General features: G+C 35.1%; 1 protein-coding gene across 5 annotated transcripts in view; it reads left to right on the forward strand.

Annotated features, from left to right (window-relative positions):
- The window catches only part of XRN1 (5'-3' exoribonuclease 1), a 40376-nt gene that overhangs the window by 8065 nt on the left and 13805 nt on the right, over positions 1 to 18506 (forward strand). For all 5 annotated transcript variants that reach the window (XR_006169156.1, XR_006169157.1, XR_006169158.1 and 2 more), the window contains exons 10-31: positions 781 to 915; positions 1792 to 1858; positions 2263 to 2368; positions 2753 to 2842; positions 2996 to 3152; positions 3482 to 3601; positions 4620 to 4789; positions 5626 to 5746; positions 5845 to 5943; positions 7367 to 7470; positions 7975 to 8106; positions 8804 to 8966; positions 9408 to 9521; positions 9986 to 10084; positions 10239 to 10354; positions 12498 to 12644; positions 13052 to 13141; positions 14107 to 14242; positions 14916 to 14972; positions 15621 to 15753; positions 16727 to 16796; positions 17923 to 18148. Coding sequence is in view for 2 of the 5 variants with exons in the window: in XM_042820679.1 (XP_042676613.1) it covers positions 781 to 915; positions 1792 to 1858; positions 2263 to 2368; positions 2753 to 2842; positions 2996 to 3152; positions 3482 to 3601; positions 4620 to 4789; positions 5626 to 5746; positions 5845 to 5943; positions 7367 to 7470; positions 7975 to 8106; positions 8804 to 8966; positions 9408 to 9521; positions 9986 to 10084; positions 10239 to 10354; positions 12498 to 12644; positions 13052 to 13141; positions 14107 to 14242; positions 14916 to 14972; positions 15621 to 15753; positions 16727 to 16796; positions 17923 to 18148 (2652 nt within the window). In the remaining 3 variants the exon portion in view is untranslated. The remainder of the gene's footprint in view (positions 1 to 780; positions 916 to 1791; positions 1859 to 2262; positions 2369 to 2752; positions 2843 to 2995; positions 3153 to 3481; positions 3602 to 4619; positions 4790 to 5625; positions 5747 to 5844; positions 5944 to 7366; positions 7471 to 7974; positions 8107 to 8803; positions 8967 to 9407; positions 9522 to 9985; positions 10085 to 10238; positions 10355 to 12497; positions 12645 to 13051; positions 13142 to 14106; positions 14243 to 14915; positions 14973 to 15620; positions 15754 to 16726; positions 16797 to 17922; positions 18149 to 18506) is intronic.

Here is an 18506-nt window from a genome sequence, read left to right on the forward strand (position 1 = left end):
GCAATTTGATGCTTTAGCGAGAGTGTTTTAGCCCTGCAAGTGGAATGAGGATCATCAATAGAATCATGATCCTGAGTTATTGATGAGTGGATGACAGGTTGAGCAAAGTGCGCTGTAGGCAGTAATATTTGCTTTTCCTTTGCTGGTCAGAACTTTAAACTCTTTAATTTTTTGTAAGGTAGGATATGTCTGAATATCTTAGAGAATGAAATTTTTTGCACTTCTTTAATGAATATCATTGAAAAAGAGCAGTGAAGCATTACTATCTGTGAGGCAGGCATCAGTGTTCGTGAGCTAAATGGCTTTTGGGAGGCAATCCTAGTAAGTGCCTCTGCATTAATCCATCTAGTGACAAGAAAAGATGTAGGGCATTTTAGAAAAGGAAATACCCTAGCCTTCCAAAGGGCTTTGAAGGAAGCAGTTCATCTATTGTTCTTGCTTCAGCCCTGTCTTCAGATTTTCAGGTTAAACTATTAAAGGGTTGGGTGTGTGCAGACTATTATCTAGCCCCCATGTGCCTCTAGTACTTGTGGATTTGACTGGTAAGTTTGGAAGTTATTTAACTCTTTGTAACGTATTGCTAGAAAGGGGTATATGGCTTGGGTCTTGTTACATGTTGCCAAGAGGAAAGATTTTTAATGTTAATCTGTTAGTTTGGTTATAGATCTAGAGCAAAATGTTTGTGTATAATATAATTTACCTACTAAAAGGACACTGTTAATTTAGCAGTCTGCATTATTCGTCTTTTCAGTATTTCTAAACATTACTCTTCCTGCACAGTTTGATCGTGAACACTTCAGTGAAGTCTTTGTAGACCTAAAATGGTTTGAAAGTAAAGTAGGCAATAAATACCTCAATGAGGCAGCTGGTATTGCAGCAGAAGAAGCCAGAAACAATAAACAGAAGAAACGCAAGGTTAGTGTTTTACATGCACTGTTTTGGAAATAAGTGTTGGTTGTTGGTGGTTGTTTTTTTTTTTTTTTGCTAATAAATAGTTTGCCAGCTGTAGTAATTTAGATCTTAGATACATAAAATAGTATAAATCTCTCTTTTGAGCCTTTTTGGCTGTCCTTCAGTATAGGCCTTCGACTGAGCATAGCAGAAGCAGTGGGAAATTCCTTCAAGTTTAGACTGTCACAGTGTATCGTTACTCTTTTTTCAGTGCTGTTTGTGATTTGTAAGAACAAAATGTTAACTATTCCTTACTAAGAAATGCTTTATTTTGGTTTGTTTTCTTACTTGCTGCAGAAGTTTGGAGCAGTTGTATAGTATTAGCCAAGCCACTTTGATGCTTTGAATGGCACTGGTAGTCAGGAGCATGCATATCTCGAGTACTGGGGAGGGAGCCAACTGGATGAGTCTTCTTATTGACTGCTCTTCGGAGTGCTGTACACATTAAAGAGTGTGTGCTGTGAGAATGAAATGGATGTTTGGCTTCTGTCCTCATTTGAATAGTGATAAGGTTTGCTGATGAAAATTTTGATGGCATGCTTGTGCAGGGATGTGTTAGAAATAGTCATGATAGTCGTGTTTTGGAGAACAAGCGTTCGGATACTTTTTCTTAAAGATAGTTCAGGTTTTGTCTGAGACTCCTCCTTTGTCTAACACTGATGGATAAAATTACATTCTCTAAGCAATTACTCAGGAAGCAAATATAGTGTTTCTGTACGTATTACAGATATATTAATGCATAATAATTCTAGAATTTTGAGTTGCAGATATTACAGTTGTGAATGAGGAATGTGCATACTATCCTGTATTTTTACAGCATGTCAAATATTAATTTACTAGGCTCAGGAAAATTCTCTCTGTTTGGCTGCTTTAGAAAAAAATGAAGATGAAGTTGTCACCTCTAAAAGTAAGTGCTAGCTGTTTTTTTGTTTTGCACCAACAACAGAAACTTTTTAACTTGTGTATAGATTTGGAAGACTTGAAAGAACTTCATGTCAGAAATGACCTGAATCTAAATGACAGAGTTACATACTCAGCTATTGAGAAATGGAAGTGCCTTATGTTCCTAGTTCTTATAATTGGGCTACGAAATTGGATGCCTATCTTTTTTTCCTTAGAAGTACCTCTTTTAATCCAGGCATTCTTTTTTCATTGCTGTGTTACTTTCTGTGGAAGGAAGGAATAAGTGCACATAACTGTGAATTGAGGAATAAAACTATACCATCAAATCAAAACTGAATTTCTTAACCTTATTCTAGTAGAAAGGTTGTGGAATGTTAATCCATATTTTCCTCATGACTTCTTTATCAGCTGTTTTGGAAGATGAACCAGAAGATGATGATCTGTTTGAAACAGAGTTTAGGCAATACAAGAGAACTTACTACATGACTAAAATGGGTATAGAAGTAGTTTCTGAGTAAGTATATGCTTTTTCTTTTTTGTTTATTTGGTGTTGGTTTTGTTTTGTTTTTTAATGCTGAAGACAGATGGGTTTTTTTTTTTGCTTGTGTGTAATACAGGACAGAATATTAATCCATATTGAAAGCAGGAATTAGATGGCAGCATCTAGCAGTGGTGATGTTGGAGTGCTGGAAGAGCTACAAATCACGTTTTCTATAATGAGTATTTGAATACTGGAGATTTAAAAAAAAAAAAAAAATCAGTACTATTAAATGAATTCAGAAAACTGTGCTTAGTAGGTTACCCAAATACTCTGTTGTCATTCTTATTAGAAGAAGCTATGTACTTTTTCTGTGCTAGTAAAAATAAGAAAAAAATGCATTTATCTTTTTCTTTTAAGTGATTTCTTGGCTGACCAAGCTGAATGTTACGTCCAGGCAATACAATGGATTTTGCATTATTATTACCATGGAGTTCAGTCTTGGAGTTGGTAAGAAAAATTGTAAATGAGAAACCATTTAAGGGTGGAACAACATTTCACCTTAAATGCTGGAACCATTTAATAGGGTTCTGTGTATTTCTCATCTATGAATATTGTTGTACTGTGATTACCTTATGTAATGTGGGATTTTTGTTCCTACAGGTATTATCCTTATCATTATGCACCTTATCTGTCAGATATTCGCAACATCAGTGAACTCAAAATCCAGTTTGAACTGGGAAAACCTTTCATGCCGTTTGAGCAGCTCCTTGCTGTACTGCCAGCAGCTAGCAAAGATCTGTTACCTAGTTGTTACCAGGTATCATTTAGAACTAAGTTGCATTTATCTGTTGTTTGCTGATTTTTGTCTGCTTTATTTTCATGTACATCTTGACATTTTTATTTATTCTGTTAGTTATAAACTACCTCTAAATATAAAATAAATACTTATTATTGTTCATAGCACACTTTAAAACTAGTAAATGAAATTTTAAACTTGATGGATGGTTTAAGTAGGACAGTTAAATGGCAAAAGTTAACTGCTGTTCAGCTTGGAGTTGTTTTCATGCTACGTTTCTTATATTTCTTCCTAGAATTAGTGTTGAATTGTCTCTTACTTTTTTTAATTCTTCTTTTATATTTTCCTAGCATTTGATGGTTAGTCAAGATTCTCCTATTATAGAATATTATCCACTGGACTTTAAAACTGACCTGAATGGAAAACAGCAAGAATGGGAAGCTGTGGTATTAATCCCATTTATTGATGAGGTAAACTATTTCAGTGTCTGCTGAGAGCTTTGTAATAAATCAATCTGTAGATTAATTATGAGGAGTTTAAGTGAAATACAGTTAAGTGGAAGTTGAGTGTCTGCTAAGACCTTGGATAAACAATCTGCTTCCTAGTGGTGAAAGCTAGATAAAGTCACAAGTGGTGAATGTCCTATGTAAGAACTGTGTGGGCTTTTTTGTTGCTTGGTCTTATATTTTGATGAAGTATTCAGACACTGAGTTTCAGAGTTTTTTGGGAAATATTTCTATAGCCAAATATGCACAAAAGTTTAAGGTGTCTGTGAGTAAAATAAAAGGTAGATGCACACAGAGGCAAAAAAAAAAAAATACCAAACAGTTTGTTGTCAAAAAAATCTTTTCACCTGAGCACCAGCAACAAGCAGTGTGTAATAGACTTTAAGTACAAATTGAGCAGTAGAATGTTAAAAGAACAGCAATAAAATACTTTCCATCTACATGTAGGGTAACAATATCGTGTATGTTGTTCTTGTACATGAATTATTGTCATATATTTTGTCAGACTAAATTTGAGTATATCAAAGTAAGGGGGTGGAAATAAAAGTGCAGATCAGCTATCTGTTCCAGTGGTGGTACGTGTCGTTCAGTTTTTGTAGTTCAGTGTGTGCCTAGCATTTTCATAGTGTACAGTGATAAGTTGACAGAACCAACTTGTTACTTGAAGGATTTTAACCTTTTCCAATAGTACTCTGCAGAATTTTTTTATATCCTCTACAGTCTTTCTAGTATTCTTGCTAAACCTATGAAGCAAAATACGACTAGCATTTTGGAAACGTGTTTGCAGAAAAGGAAATACTTATTCTCCAGTCTGCCACTGTGATTGTCCTATTTTCATTCTGGACTTGGAGCGTGACGAAGGAAAGGCACTTAGACAATAAACACATTAACTAGAAAAATGCAGATATCCACTTCTGTGGTGCACACATCTGTGCTAAACTCTGTTGCTGGTTTCACGTATGCAAATTTTTCTTAAATTTAGAAACTACTGCTGGAAGCCATGGAATCATGTAATAAGTGCCTAAAAGAAGAGGAGAAACAGAGAAATGTTCATAGTGCTTGTTTAATGTATTGGTATGACAAAGATGCAGAGTTCCAGTACATGTCACCCTGGCCAGAGAAATTTCCCTCCATAGAAAGATGCCATACCAGGTAATGAGGACATAACTTTTTTGGAGTAGTCTGAAAGTAGTTAGAAAGTAGTTAATAGGTTGCATTTTAGCCAGAAGTTGTTTGTGGAGGTACATAGACTGGAATATGAGAATTGTTGCATTAGATATCACTTGTTGTGGAAAGGATGGTAATTTCTTCAAGTGTTGCCTGGCAAAACAGATGAACCAATAATAGTCAGAAAGAATCCTTTCTGGAGAATTACTCAAATATTTTATGATATGGAAGATGGAAAAACTGGTACAAATATTTGATAGATGTGGTGATTTATTGACACACTGATTTCAGACCATTTGTAAACCATGGTAAATATTTAAATCCAGTGCAGAGCGTTGAATACAAGCATTTGTTCCATTTTTCCAATCACTGCAAGCAGTTCACTTCATTTAACACATGTGGAGCTTTCAAGATTAAGTGGACATACAACCTTAATAGTAACCAAATGTAAGATAAATTGATGGATGAATGCTTGTTGCTAGTTTACGCTTGGTGGAAACTGAATAGTTGTGAAGATGAATTATACCTTACATAACTATTGTTAGTTTGGAATTTGACAATGGCTGTGAATTAAAATAGCAAGATTGTGATTGTGGCTGGAAGTAATGTTCTTCCTTTGTTTTCGGGTAGTGTCTTTGCAGAAGTGGTATGTGTTTCACAGTCATTTGTCTAGATTTCAAGTAGCTTAAATTACTTGGCATCTTACAGGAAACTCAAAGCTTTTGTCAAGTAGAGTTCCTAGAGGGCTTGAAAGGGTAATGAGAGGTTATAGAGTCAGAGGTCAGCCTGTATAAGCAAACATTGTGCAACTCGCTTTTTAGGTACAAAACGATACCTTTGGATGCTTGGCAAGTAGAAATCACCCACAACAAAATAACTAAAATCAACAAGAGTGCATTGTATTTCTGTGGATTTCCTACCTTAAAGCACATTAAACATAAGGTAAATTGTTTTATTTTGTTTGACGTTTTCTATTCTTTTTCATAGATTATTACGTCAGATTTCAGTTATGGTTTATGTACTTTTTTGTTCTTGTCCAGTTCTATCTTAAAAAAAGTGGCGTACAAGTGTTTCAGCAAAGCAGCCATGGAGAAAACATGATGTTAGAAATCCTAACTGATGAGAACTCAAAAGAGCAAGTAAGTGTTGTCCTTTAAAAGAAACTAGGAAAACCAATCCGCCCCCCTCATTTCCCCACCCCTCCTTCCCCCGCCCCTCCCGCCCGCCCCCAAAAAAAAAAATCCAGCATACGTTTACTAAAGTTTTTCTTTTAAAAAACTTCACGTAATTAGTAAGGCTTTGATCTCAGGGTGAGCTTTCTGTATAAGCTTTTTAAATTGGATTAATCAAAGGGAATGTGAAATACAGATAAATGCTCAAGGCCATGGAACTAATTGCTGAAATAAATACCTGCCAGCTCAAAGTTTAGTCTGTTAGTTGATAATACTATCAGTATTTGTTTTCAAAATAACTTTCAAATCATTGAAAACATGTACTATATTAGTTCCAGAGAAAAGCTTTCATTGGCTATTGGAGTCAGTAATAAAAAAAATGAAGTTCATTAGCATTAAAATGCTAAATTTATGTAGAGAACAGCCTCGAATTTTGAGAAATTGCTGAAAGGTTTGACTTTGTCCTATCTTAAGAGTATTTTATGTAGGATGCCTTAATAAAACTTCCAACATTTCTCTGTGGTCACCTTCAGATGTTCACAGGTAGGCTCTTTTTATCAGACTCCTCAGTAACAAAGCAGGCTTATGATTTCTGTGTAAATGAAGCTATTTTATGGAGGAAAGAGTTGATGCAGAGACATTAAGAAGCAAAAAATATTTTTAGAAAATGCTTCACAGGACAATATTAATTCATAATCAAAAATACCAAGTAGCAATGTCAAATTCAGGAAAAGAAATGGAAGTAAAAAGTTAGAAAATTTTTGATAAATAGATACTGGAAAACAGAAAAGTTTAAAGAGCAAAGTAGGATTTTGTGGTAAATAGGAGGAGTAAGTACTTAAGACAGACTGCAAAGAGTTAAACGTGCAAAAATAATAGATTGATAAGTGGCTGAAACTAATGGATAAAGAGAATAAGATTAAAATTACAGATGCTATGAAAGTCCTGGACAGAAGTGCTTCTGAGAAATATAGAAGTTGAGTCTGTTGTATAAAATATTTTACTAAGCTCATATTGTCAGTTTCTGAGTGATTTAGCAACAATAACAACAAACAACAAAAAAAACCAACACCACAGTAGGAAATATATACCAGAAATGGACATCAGCCCCGTTCCTATGACTGACATACACTAGATACAAAGACACACATTTGAAATGTGATGCTCTTCCTAAAATGGTAGAAAGTATGATTCCCTTCATCATTTCTAATCACCTTATGTGTAGTATCTGTTACAGCACAGTAAGGTAAAACAGGTCTTCTGTTCTGGAAGAGAACAGTTCACTAACTAGAGCCATTCTTTTTGCAAAAGCAATTTGAAAATGTTTTCAAGAAACAATTTGAATGTGTTTAAAAAAAATATTAGTGACAGTAACTTCTCTTTTTTTCAGACAGTGGAAAATGTTGCCAGTTTGGTACTTGGAAAGGTGGTTTTTGTTAATTGGCCGCACCTTGAGGAAGCCAGAGTTGTTGCTGTGTCAGATGGAGAAACTAAGTAAGATATATTCCATAGATAATTAATTACCCTCTTTATTTTTTTCATTCCGAAGAAGATTACTAGGCTGTACAAGTTTTGATTTTGTTGTAATACTTACTAACAGCAAATTACTCCAGATTTATCAAACACTCTTTGATGGAGGAATCTTTGTATATCATTCTGAGATTCGGTTATCAGTGTAGAAGTTCAGCTCTTCAATACTTTACTCTAGGTTTAAAATTTTTGGAGAGCTTATTCTTAACTGTGAGATAAAAATGTACATGTGGAAATCCATATTGAGTAATGTAGAAGAGGACATTTCTGTGCAATCTTCCTTTCAGCACGTGCACAGGTATTTCTTGTAAAATTTATACTGTGTGGCCTGTTGTAAAAGGAGCTGGTAAAACTGCAAGGTTTCCACGTCTTTAGAAAATAATTTCTAACTATTTAAGTTTTGCTCGTGGTTGGTTATGCCTAGAGTTGTCTTATTTGATTGCATTCATATCTGTCATAATTTTCAAGGTTTTATTTGGAAGAACCACATGGAACACAGAAACTCTACATGGGAAATGCAGTGCCCCCAACTAAGGTGACCTTTGTTGGAGATAAGGAACAAAGCATGTGGCTGAAAGAAGTTCAGGGTGTTTCAGAGCAGTAAGTAACTTTGAAAATCAAAGTGTAACTTTGTATTTTATAGCTTAGCTATGTTTTGTTGCCTTAGCATATATTTAAGTGGCAGAGAAGAGCTGCTGTGTTTATAACAATGCATGTTAATGGTCCACTGGGAAAAACAAATTTTTTAGAAGTTTAAAAAGCATATGTTGAAATTTCAGAATATATGGAGATAATTACTGAGTGTTCAAAATTAGAAGTTGTTACAAAAGAATTGTCAATAAATGAGTATCAGTGTTTACTCTCCCAGTCAGTTCTCTGTTCCAGTTTCAGTAATCTTCAGTTGTAGAAAGTATGTAGAATGGAGTCATATAGTAGCAATATATAATTTCAAGAGCTTAGCATTGTTAAGTCTGAATACAATTCTCACTTCTAGAGTGTGGATGCCCAACAGAACACATCTTGCCATTTTATTACCTGTAATTTGAATTTAACTGTCTTAACTACTCTCCACTGTAAAGGTAAAATGTGTTCAACAAACTCAGCTACATATTGATGGCTGTGCAGCGATGGGTAAGCAATTGGTGAAGCTGTTTGTTCTGGGTACTTTTTATACAGTGGGAAACAAACCATTAAAATCCCTGTGTTAAGAGTTACTTTTATTTTAAGAAATTAATTCCACCATCTTGGTGAGGTTCTGTTTGTTGTAATCAAACTTAATGTTCTATTTTGTGTTCAGTTATCAGAGAAGAAAAGGAATAATTATTCATGAGACATCAGTAGTTGTGTATGCTCAGTTACTCACTGGTAATAGATATCAACTAAACCAAAATGGTCAAGTTTATTTGGAGAAGCAGTGGTCAAAACAAGCTCTTCCTTTTGTTTACCAAACTGTTGTCAAGGTAAATATACAACTTCAGTATCTTCTTGCACATAGTTCTTTACTCCATTGAGGTGGGGGAGGAACATGCACACTTTCTATGCAAAAGAATGAACAAAAATAAGCATCTTCAATTAATGTCGTTTGGTATGTAAGAGGCAATAATGTACTTAGGAAAGTATTGTGTCACAAAATGTGGGGCCTTATTGCAAAGCAGAGATCTGTCTGAAAAAATGACTTTTATAGCTATTGATATTTTGCAGGCAATGCTGTAGTGCTGTGCTACAAGGTACACAGTTGATTGTGTAACCAGCATTTGTAATACAGCACTACTTTCTTTGCCTTTGAATCATTTCAGATTTTATAATATAGAGTTTTATAATAAGCATCTGTTTGTATGAAACTTCTTAATGATTCTACTGGAATCTACATTTAATATTATCAATTTTCTCTTTTCATGTAGGATATCAGAGCCTTTGATTCGCGCTTTTCGAACATCAAAACTTTGGATGATTTATTTCCACCTGGCAGTACAGCCTTTATGCTGGGATCTCCGTACTATGGCTGCATGGGAGAAGTTAGTTCCATGTTTGTTGCTTTTTTCCCCTATACTTTCTTACTTGAAAGCTTAAAATGATCTAAGACGTTGTGTGGCAGTACTGCTTATTTTGGTAGCTGAAATTTTAAATGGAATATTCCCCAATGGTTAGTCAAAATAGAGGGTGCTTCTGCTATTTCCTGTCCCTGACATTATGGGGGTAAAGTAGTGTAGCTTCAATGGAGGATATTTTCATTTATGAGGAATGATTTTCAATACGTGCAGGTCCTGTCAATGATTGTTTTCTATCCTGGATTCTTTTGCTTTAATGCTGTTTAATTACCTCTGGGTCAAAGTACTGCATAGGTCAGGAAAAGACGATGAATCCCAAGGCATCTCTGTGCACGCTTCAGCAAAACTATCCATAAAGTAGACTTCCGGGCCAGAGTCCCAAAACTGCTGTTTTTAAGTTACATTTCTGTTGTGTTGCATTTCTCTGCAAGGTTCAAGATTCACGTGATGTGATGCCAGAAGGTAGAATTCGTGTAGTTTTCAGTATTCCATGTGAACCTCAGCTTGATCGTCTAATACAGAATCAGCATGTAAGTCCTTGTCTTGTGGTAAAAGCTTAAACACCATTTAAAATAAATTGTACAATTGTTAACATCTTCAAAAAAAAAAAAAAGCTTCCTTCTTATTCATTTGCCCTTTATATGAAAATCCTTATCCTTAAATATTTTTTTGTTTGTTTTAAAGAAATATGCTGTGAAGTACAATCCTGCGTACATTTTGGCCAGCCGTCTTGGAGTAAGTGGATATCTAGTCTCCAGATTTACAGGGAGTATCTTTATTGGAAGAGGATCAAAGAAGAAGTAAGTTCATACACAAACCTGTTAATGTATTTTGCCTGTAACGTAGCTTGTAAATTCTAACACTATTTTACAGTTCTTTGCTATGTTTTTCATGCTGTTTTTATTCTCAAACTATAGAACTGATTTGTGATGTGAAACTTTGAAGTATATTGGCTGTAAATTAAATTCACATGCAATGGCTTTTCGTCTTGTCATAAACATAGAATAATAAAATGGCTTGGGTGGGAAGGGACCTAAAAGATCATCTAGTTCCAGTGCCCATGTCACGGGCAGGGATGCCATCTATTAGATCTGGCTGCCTAGAACTCCTGTCAATCTGGCCTTGAACACCTTCAGGAATGGAACATGTCAGCTTCTCTGGATGACCTTTTCCAGTGCCTTTCACTAACCTAATAGTGAAGAATTTCTTTCTGAAGTCTAATCTAAACCTACTGGTTTTCAGCTTAAAATCATCACCCTTTCCTGTCACTGCACTCCAACTCTTGAGAGCACTCTGTGGCTGCTGTAAGGTCTCCCTGTGGGGACCTTACAATGTTATAAATTAACATCTTGTTAATTTATATTTATTTTAATTGGAGTGCTAAAGAAAGATATAAATTGACTTTTCTGGTTACCTATTTGCTTAACTGAAACTGAGATTTGAACTGCCACATACTTCAGTTCAGTTGTAGCTAAGATTGATTCTGGTTTGGTTACAGGCTTCTAACTGCTGGTTAATAATTGAGTAATATTAAGCTCTTTTTTTACAGAAAAAGCAATGTTTAGAAATGAGAACAGAATGAGGTTGGGTCATCCTGTAAAAAGCTGCCATCTTCTGTCCCTCTTTGAAATTAGTGCACCAAATGTATTGACACAGTAGTATCACAGCTTCAGCAATTTTCATAAACATGTAATGGATCTGAAAAACTGGAAAGGTGTTACGGGAACAGCACTGGGAAGCAGAATTAGCTAAATCTAAATCTCTTCTGCCCTGATAAAATTCTTTTTTATTGCTTGTGTGCAGTTCAGAGGTGCAAAAGAACACTCATCAGCATGTTTGTACAGTGAGATGTGCCAATGAGTTGTTAAAAGATAAGCTTAGTTTGTATCACTATCTAAATGCTTGTTTGATCACCACACAAAAAAAGGATCCCAGAGTATTGGGAAGCTGCTTACATATAGAAAGCGTGGAATTCATCTAAGTACCTGAAAAAAGCATGTTTTGAATATATCTCTTCTGGGCTATAGAAACCAGAAATCTGCATTAATCATGTAGAGCTGCTGTGTCTTTGTGTTCTTGGAGGAATCTTCTCTCAAGGAAGTGATAATCTTGGTATGTGAAATAAGGGTCCTGGCTTTCTATTACTGCATTCACAGATAAAGGCATTGTTCTGAGTTCATGATTCTAGGTATTTTCACAACGTTTTCTCTGTTTCAGGCAGAACTGCAGGACATTGTGTTTTTTTAATTTGATTTTTGACATTTAATGTAAAATCTAACTAGATCATTAGACTGAAATACTTTTTTCTAGTTGAGCACCTATCTAGGTAGAACTTAAGTCTCCTTGAAATCTTTTTTTACAATGTGAAAGGAGCCACTAAGTCACTGTATTCAAAACCTTATCAAACAATTGGAGAAATGAGTTTTGATTTGATACGAATCCTTCCATGTAGGATAAACACGCGTTCTCTTTGCTGCACTGAGAATGAAAAGGTGAAGTGGGATCCAATTTCATTGTACTTATAGTTTCTGCGAGTATAAAGGAAAAATAATTGTACTTCATTACAATTAAAAGTCGTACTAATTAAGACAAAAGCTGCTTAAAATCTGTAATGGAAGAAATCACTATAGTTCTCTGAACTATAGTTTCCAGGAACAGCTGAACATGGTATATGAACATCTTCTTATGGCAAAATATGTAGGTTTGTTCCCCTGGTTGTCCAGGGACATCCTTGTACATCATGGTTAATGATCAATCTGTTGAGCAAATGATAAAATACTCCTTTACCTTAAGGAGCACAGCTGAAGTCCTGTAATATTTACAGTTGTTGCAGTGCTGACTACTAAACACTGCAATGAACATTGCTTTTCTGTGATAGTGTGTGTGTATGTGTGTGCCTACGCACACGTTATTGGCAGCTAATTAACTTCTTTTTCTTTCCAGTCCTCATGGAGATCACAAAGCAAATGTGGGGCTAAACCTCAAGTTCAATAAGAAAAATGAAGAAGTTCCTGGCTATACTAAGAAAGTTGGAAATGAGTGGATGTATTCTTCTGCAGTTGAACAGCTACTTGCAGAGTATTTAGAAAGGTAAATGCTGGATATGAACTTGATCTAAACTATCCAACTGCATGACAGTCATGATTTTTTTGTCCTCTGGGCATAGGTCTTCTAAGAACTGAAGAGTTGGCTTTTTGCGGTTGCTTGATGAAATTCTCTGCTTCCCAATATTCTCCTTCCAGTAGTTTCTCCTTCTAAGGAGAAGCATAGTTGAGGATAGAAGAATTTTGTCAGCAGCAAAATTCTTCTATTTTTCTAACCAACTTAATTATACAGGTCTCACTGTTTACTTTGTATTTAGCAAGTAAACAGAAATTCAAAAGTAATTTGTCCAGAATTCAGAAGTTTCAAATCCTACCCAAGTTTATTTTAGTTAAGTTTTTTGGTTTGTCTGCTGACATGAAACTAAATCTCCCCTCATTTTATTCAATGTTTAGGGTCCCCGAACTGTTCAGTTATATAGCCAAGAATAGCCAGGAAGACATATTCTATGAAGATGACATTTGGCCTGGTGAGGATGAGAATGGGTAAGCCATCTCCTCTTTTTTCTTTTTAATAAGCATTAAGGCTGGCAGTACTGAAATTCGTGGAGGCAGCTACATAGCTGAAACAGTGCTATTCCTTGAGCAGCATGATGGTCAGTGATTGGTCTGAAAAAATGATCAGAATGTTGTGCTTTTCAGTTGTGGACTCCAAGTATTTGTCAGACTCCTATGCCAAGAGTAATAATAAATGAGACACGTAGCTTTCTGTGGCTGCTTCAAAATGTCTGCTTTTATTGCTAACTTCAGTATGTGTTATTTGCAAAGTAGTGACACTTTTTTTTCATTTTTGGAAAATAAGTAGTAATTATTTTAAGTGCTTAAGGTCATGTTTTTATTTAAATCTGGGTGCAAATTTTAGTATTTATTCAGTCGGCATCATGGAAGACAGGGATCAACCTTCATTCCAGATGCAGTATAATAACATTTAAAAAAAAACCAAACCTTTATTGTTAGGTAGAGAGACATATTCATGGACTTCTCAATCATAAGAATTTCAGCTTTGTGTTCCGTTTACATTCAGAGGCATGCCCTGAAGTTCTTCTTTACTGTTCTGTGAGAACTTAGTGCAGAATCTTTAATCACAGCTGGACACAGTTAGTTGTTCAAATGCAAACATAATTTATTAAATACTCTTTTTTAACTTCCTGGGTTTTTTGTTGTTGTTGTTGTTGTTTGTTTTTTGTTGAGGCAAAACTTAAAGTTGTAAGTTTGAAACAGTACTGCATCATTCAGTTAGGCTTGATTTTTATAATGTCTCTTGTTAAGTCATAGAGCACTTTTAGATCATTTATGAATGTGTACAAGCATTGTGCCTATATCACAATACTTCAGTATTAAAATCAGGAATCCTCTTAAAATGCCGTGTGTGTGTGCACATATAAGTATATGTGTGTATATATGTATATATATACTTGAGAGGTTTTAAATTCATTTGCTCTTTTGTTTAGAGCTGAGAAAGTTCAAGAAATTGTTGCCTGGTTGAAGGCACATCCTGTCTCTGCTTTGTCTCGCTCATCTTGTGACTTGCAAATTTTGGATGCAGCTATTGTTGAGAAAATTGAAGAGGAAATAGAAAAATGCAAGGTATGCAGCTTAGTGCCACTGTCAGCAGTGATGAACCAAAAACTGATTGCTTGTTATTTTCCAAGGTCTTGAATTAGAATAAGCAACTGGGAGATTACTTGTCATTCCAAAAAAAAAAGAATATAGAACATAATGTAAAATCTGAATTTGCAATGTAAATTGACACAGGAATTCAGAGGAGGTCTTTCTTGATCTTCCTAATTGACTCACTGTTTTCGAGGTAATTCTGCAGCAATAGGCTGTACTCTGAACTCTGCTTTTTCAGAAAGGAACAGGCATCAGTATACATTCTGGTTAACTGAAGTGCTGTTTCCAAGTACACTACTAGCTCTTTTTCCCTTGCTTTTCTCTTTTGTGAAAACTTGTTTAGAGAGGAAAATTAGAAAGCTATTTTCTCAACACCACAGATCAAAAAAGGTGCCAAAGGAGTTACTAAAGCCCAAAGGTGAAGGCAAAGATAGATGAAGAAACGGGCTGATTTCTTTGAAATTACATGTGGGGACATGAATTGATGTGAGTTCTGGCATTAGACAATGCAAGCTCTTCAAAAATATTCAGTCATATTTTAAAAATGAGGTTTAACCAACTTAATTGTACAGGTCTCACAAAGCTGCCTTCTTCACAAAGAACTCTACATTATTTCTTCACATGTTTTGTTTTACCTTTCCTTTAGCAGAGAAAGAGCAACAAGAAGGTGCGAGTAACTGTGAAACCCCATTTGCTGTATAGAGTAAGTGAGATAAAACGTTTTTGATTTTGTTTGAAATGAATGTTGTTGAGATCATCGTTACTTTAACTCAGCTTTTCAATTCTCAGAAAGCAGAATTTTACAACAGTATTTGTGGACAATAGATTTTCTTATGCCTCCTAGAAAATCAGCTTTGAAGTGGCAGCCTCTCTCTACAAGGAGAGAGTTTTCTGCTAACTGCAAACTCATTCACGTACATAATACTCATACGTAACTTCAGTTCTTCTCTTTCTTCTGACTTTCAGACTTTCATTTCTCGTGGGCTGTATAAAGAAATGCACTTTCCATTTGTCTCCTCTTCCCTGTTTTCCTTTTTGTTAGGTTCTTGATATATGATCAGCTGCTCATCTTCCCTGCTATTTCTCAGATACTCACCTATGTTACTCATACAGGCATGATACGCTTGGTGGTTTTAGATTGTCTAAACTGGTCCCCTTGGTTTGTCTTAAATCACACACAGTGCTGCTGTTCCTCAAGCAGTGAGAGTTGCAGTAAATAACTTTTAAAAATTGTTTGCATTGTGTCTGGATGGAAAGGACTCTATGTTTTGTCTGTTTTCCTAGTTTGTTTTGTAGTGTGTTTCAGATTATAGATGTGTTTTGATTGTAATCCCTTTTTTATTCTTTTCAGCCTTTAGAACAGCAGAATGGAGTTGTTCCAGATAGAGATGCAGAGTATAGGCTGTTTGACCGTGTTGTCAATGTAAGGGAGAACTTCTCTGTACCAGTTGGTCTTCGAGGTACCATTATAGGAATTAAAGGAGGTAATATTTTCTTCCTAACTGTAGCATTATAGCTTTATAACAGTTAAGCTAGGGATGTGAAACTAAGCTTCAGAAAAGGGTTGGGGTTTTTTTTCTATAATAGTGGTAAACATATGTATTTCTCACCTATGAAAGATACGCAACTTGAAGCCACTATTTACTGTTCAATAAATCTACAGGTATTCCTTTTTAATTTCATGTGTTATCCAGCTGTACTTTGAATATGAAATTACTTACCCTTGGTTCCTTCTTAAAATGAAGAAAGCATTGAGTTCAGTGAGAAAGAACACAGGCTGCAAAAAGAACTAACTGAAATTAAAAAAAGAGTAAAAACAATAGGAGCATTTCATTGAATGTACAATTTTATCACGTATGATTTTGTCTCTTTTTTTTTTTTTTTTTTTTTTAATTTGGATTTTACTTTATGATATTTGAATTCTGTTAAGTGACATGGGTTTACAGTTTCTTTGATGAGAGGACTGTCTGTTTCAGGTAAACAAAAGGATTTACCTAGGCAGATGGGGTGTAAAAATTTGAGATCTATAATAGAAATTGTTAACATGGTCTTAAGCTATCATTATGCAAGAAATAATCACTGAAGGTAATGCTGAAGATGTCCATTTCTCATTGCCTGAATGCAAAGAATGCCTTGCATCTTTTTTGCTGGTGGTTTCTGACACCTGTGATACACTGCTGTAAATCACCTGCAATATCAGTCGATCGTCAGGTTGATAAGTTGTTAAGCTCAGTGTATTTCTGATCAAAGTATATCTTAACAGGGCAGCCATATTTGACTTTCTCTGGGGAAGCATTTCTGAATTGTTGTTGATAAAGTTCCTAATTTAAAGAACAAGGATTTCTTTTAGCTAAACGACTTATTTTCATTATTTACTGCATAACTGACAAGACATAGTTTAGATTAAACTGCTACTTGTCACGGACATAGTATGACATTTTATTTCATTTTCTATAGCCAGTAGAGAAACAGATGTGCTCTTTGAAGTTTTGTTTGATGAAGAATTCCTTGGAGGCCTAACTATAAGGTTTGTGCAGAGGATTTCATAGCCTTTTCCATAGCCATTTCATTGTTGGCCTCTGGTTTCAGTGGTCCAGTGGTTTTAGATGCCCTTTTTTTTTTTTTTTTTTTTTTTTTTTTAGCTTTATTTCTCAATTATAATTGTGTTTCTTTTTCTCTTTGAGTAGGAATAATTTTTATGAAGGGAAATGCGTTTAAGTCGGATTTTGTTCAAAGCTACTAACTTTTAGAAGACAGATATGAACCAGCAGAATAACACGCTAGATTGAAATGTCGTTTTTAAACAAAGATTTATCGAACAGGTTATTATCAGCGTGTGTTTAACATATAGTTAAAAAACCAGACTTAGTGATCATCTGCTCCTCTGAAAAAGGGATTCTGAACAATCAAAAATTGGTACTCGAGCACTAAACTAACTGCCTTTTAAAAGGTTCAACTGTTCTTCAGGTGGAGGCATCACTGATGTTTCTAGTTTAGAGTGCAGTAACTCTTCTGTGTTTAAGTAAGCAGGTAAATGTGTAAGTGCAGTAATTTACTCAGTAGTATTCATTTTACTGTTTGGTTTTGGTTTTTTGCATTTAGACAAGTTAATTTCTTAAGACAAATTAGAAGAAAATCTTGCCTATTCCCTGTGTTTAGCGTGCATAACGCAATCTATTCCTTTCAAGAACGTGTCCTGTAGAACAGATTATCTTTACTATCAAGAGTTATACAAAACTGACTAAATGATTCTTGACTTCAGATTATTGTTCTGCCACTGGCGTTAGCTTTCACCTCAGGAGAAGAATATTATTTTCTGGTTCATATATATACAATTTTTTTTACAGAAATACTTAATACAGAATTGTGATATAACAGTTTCTTTTAAAAATTGAGGTTAGCACTGAAAGATGCAGTATAAAACCAGTATTTGAAAGCCAGAGGCCAAAGAGGAGCACAACAGATGGGTTGTGATGTTTGTTTGATGTTGTATGTAAAGGTACTAGATTTGAATATTGGGCATGATTTTCAACCTCTGATGCTCAAACTTGAGTCATGTTTTTGTATAGAGGCAACAGCATTGTCAAATCAGATGTATTGAAATGTCAACATTTAAATGACATCAAATAAATGTTAAATTTGCTCTACTTAAGGTGCTCACCTGCCAGAGGTTATCGTCTGCCCTCAAGTGCCTTAATTAACCTGTCTCATGGTGTTCGGTCAGAAATGGGGAATCAAAAACTGACGGCCATAGTTAAACCTCAGCCAGCTGTGAACAACTACAATTCATATGCATCTGATCTAACATCTGTATGCTCACAAAAAGTGCGTCTGGGAGGCCTCAACCATTCCCCTCGCTCCCTTTTTGTTCCTACACAAGTAAGACTTTACTTTCATTTATACTTGGACATACATAGTTTTTTACGTGGAAGCTAAATTGTAACCTTGGATGTTATCCTTATTGGTACTGAAAAATGATTACTTTCATGTCAGTGTATTAGAAGTAAAATAGTTCTTATCTTGGATAAATTAATTTATTCAGTAATTAAAGGGACCAGGCATTCTTTTTCTGACAATTTTCTGCTTTATTTGAATAGCTTTGGCTGGATTTCCAAAAGGCAAATATTCAGATCAGAGCATTGATGCTGCAGCTGGTTTTAGCAAATAGCTTGGTTTGGCAGAGATGCAGTTATTTCCTTAATGCTCTGTTCCTCAGTGTTTGCTGTAGGCCAAACTT

The sequence above is a fragment of the Centrocercus urophasianus genome, unplaced genomic scaffold, assembly GCF_019232065.1.
Source record: "Centrocercus urophasianus isolate 14NV4802_14NV808 unplaced genomic scaffold, USGS_Curo_1.0 seq_19, whole genome shotgun sequence".
In the NCBI taxonomy this organism is placed as follows: Eukaryota; Metazoa; Chordata; class Aves; order Galliformes; family Phasianidae; genus Centrocercus; species Centrocercus urophasianus.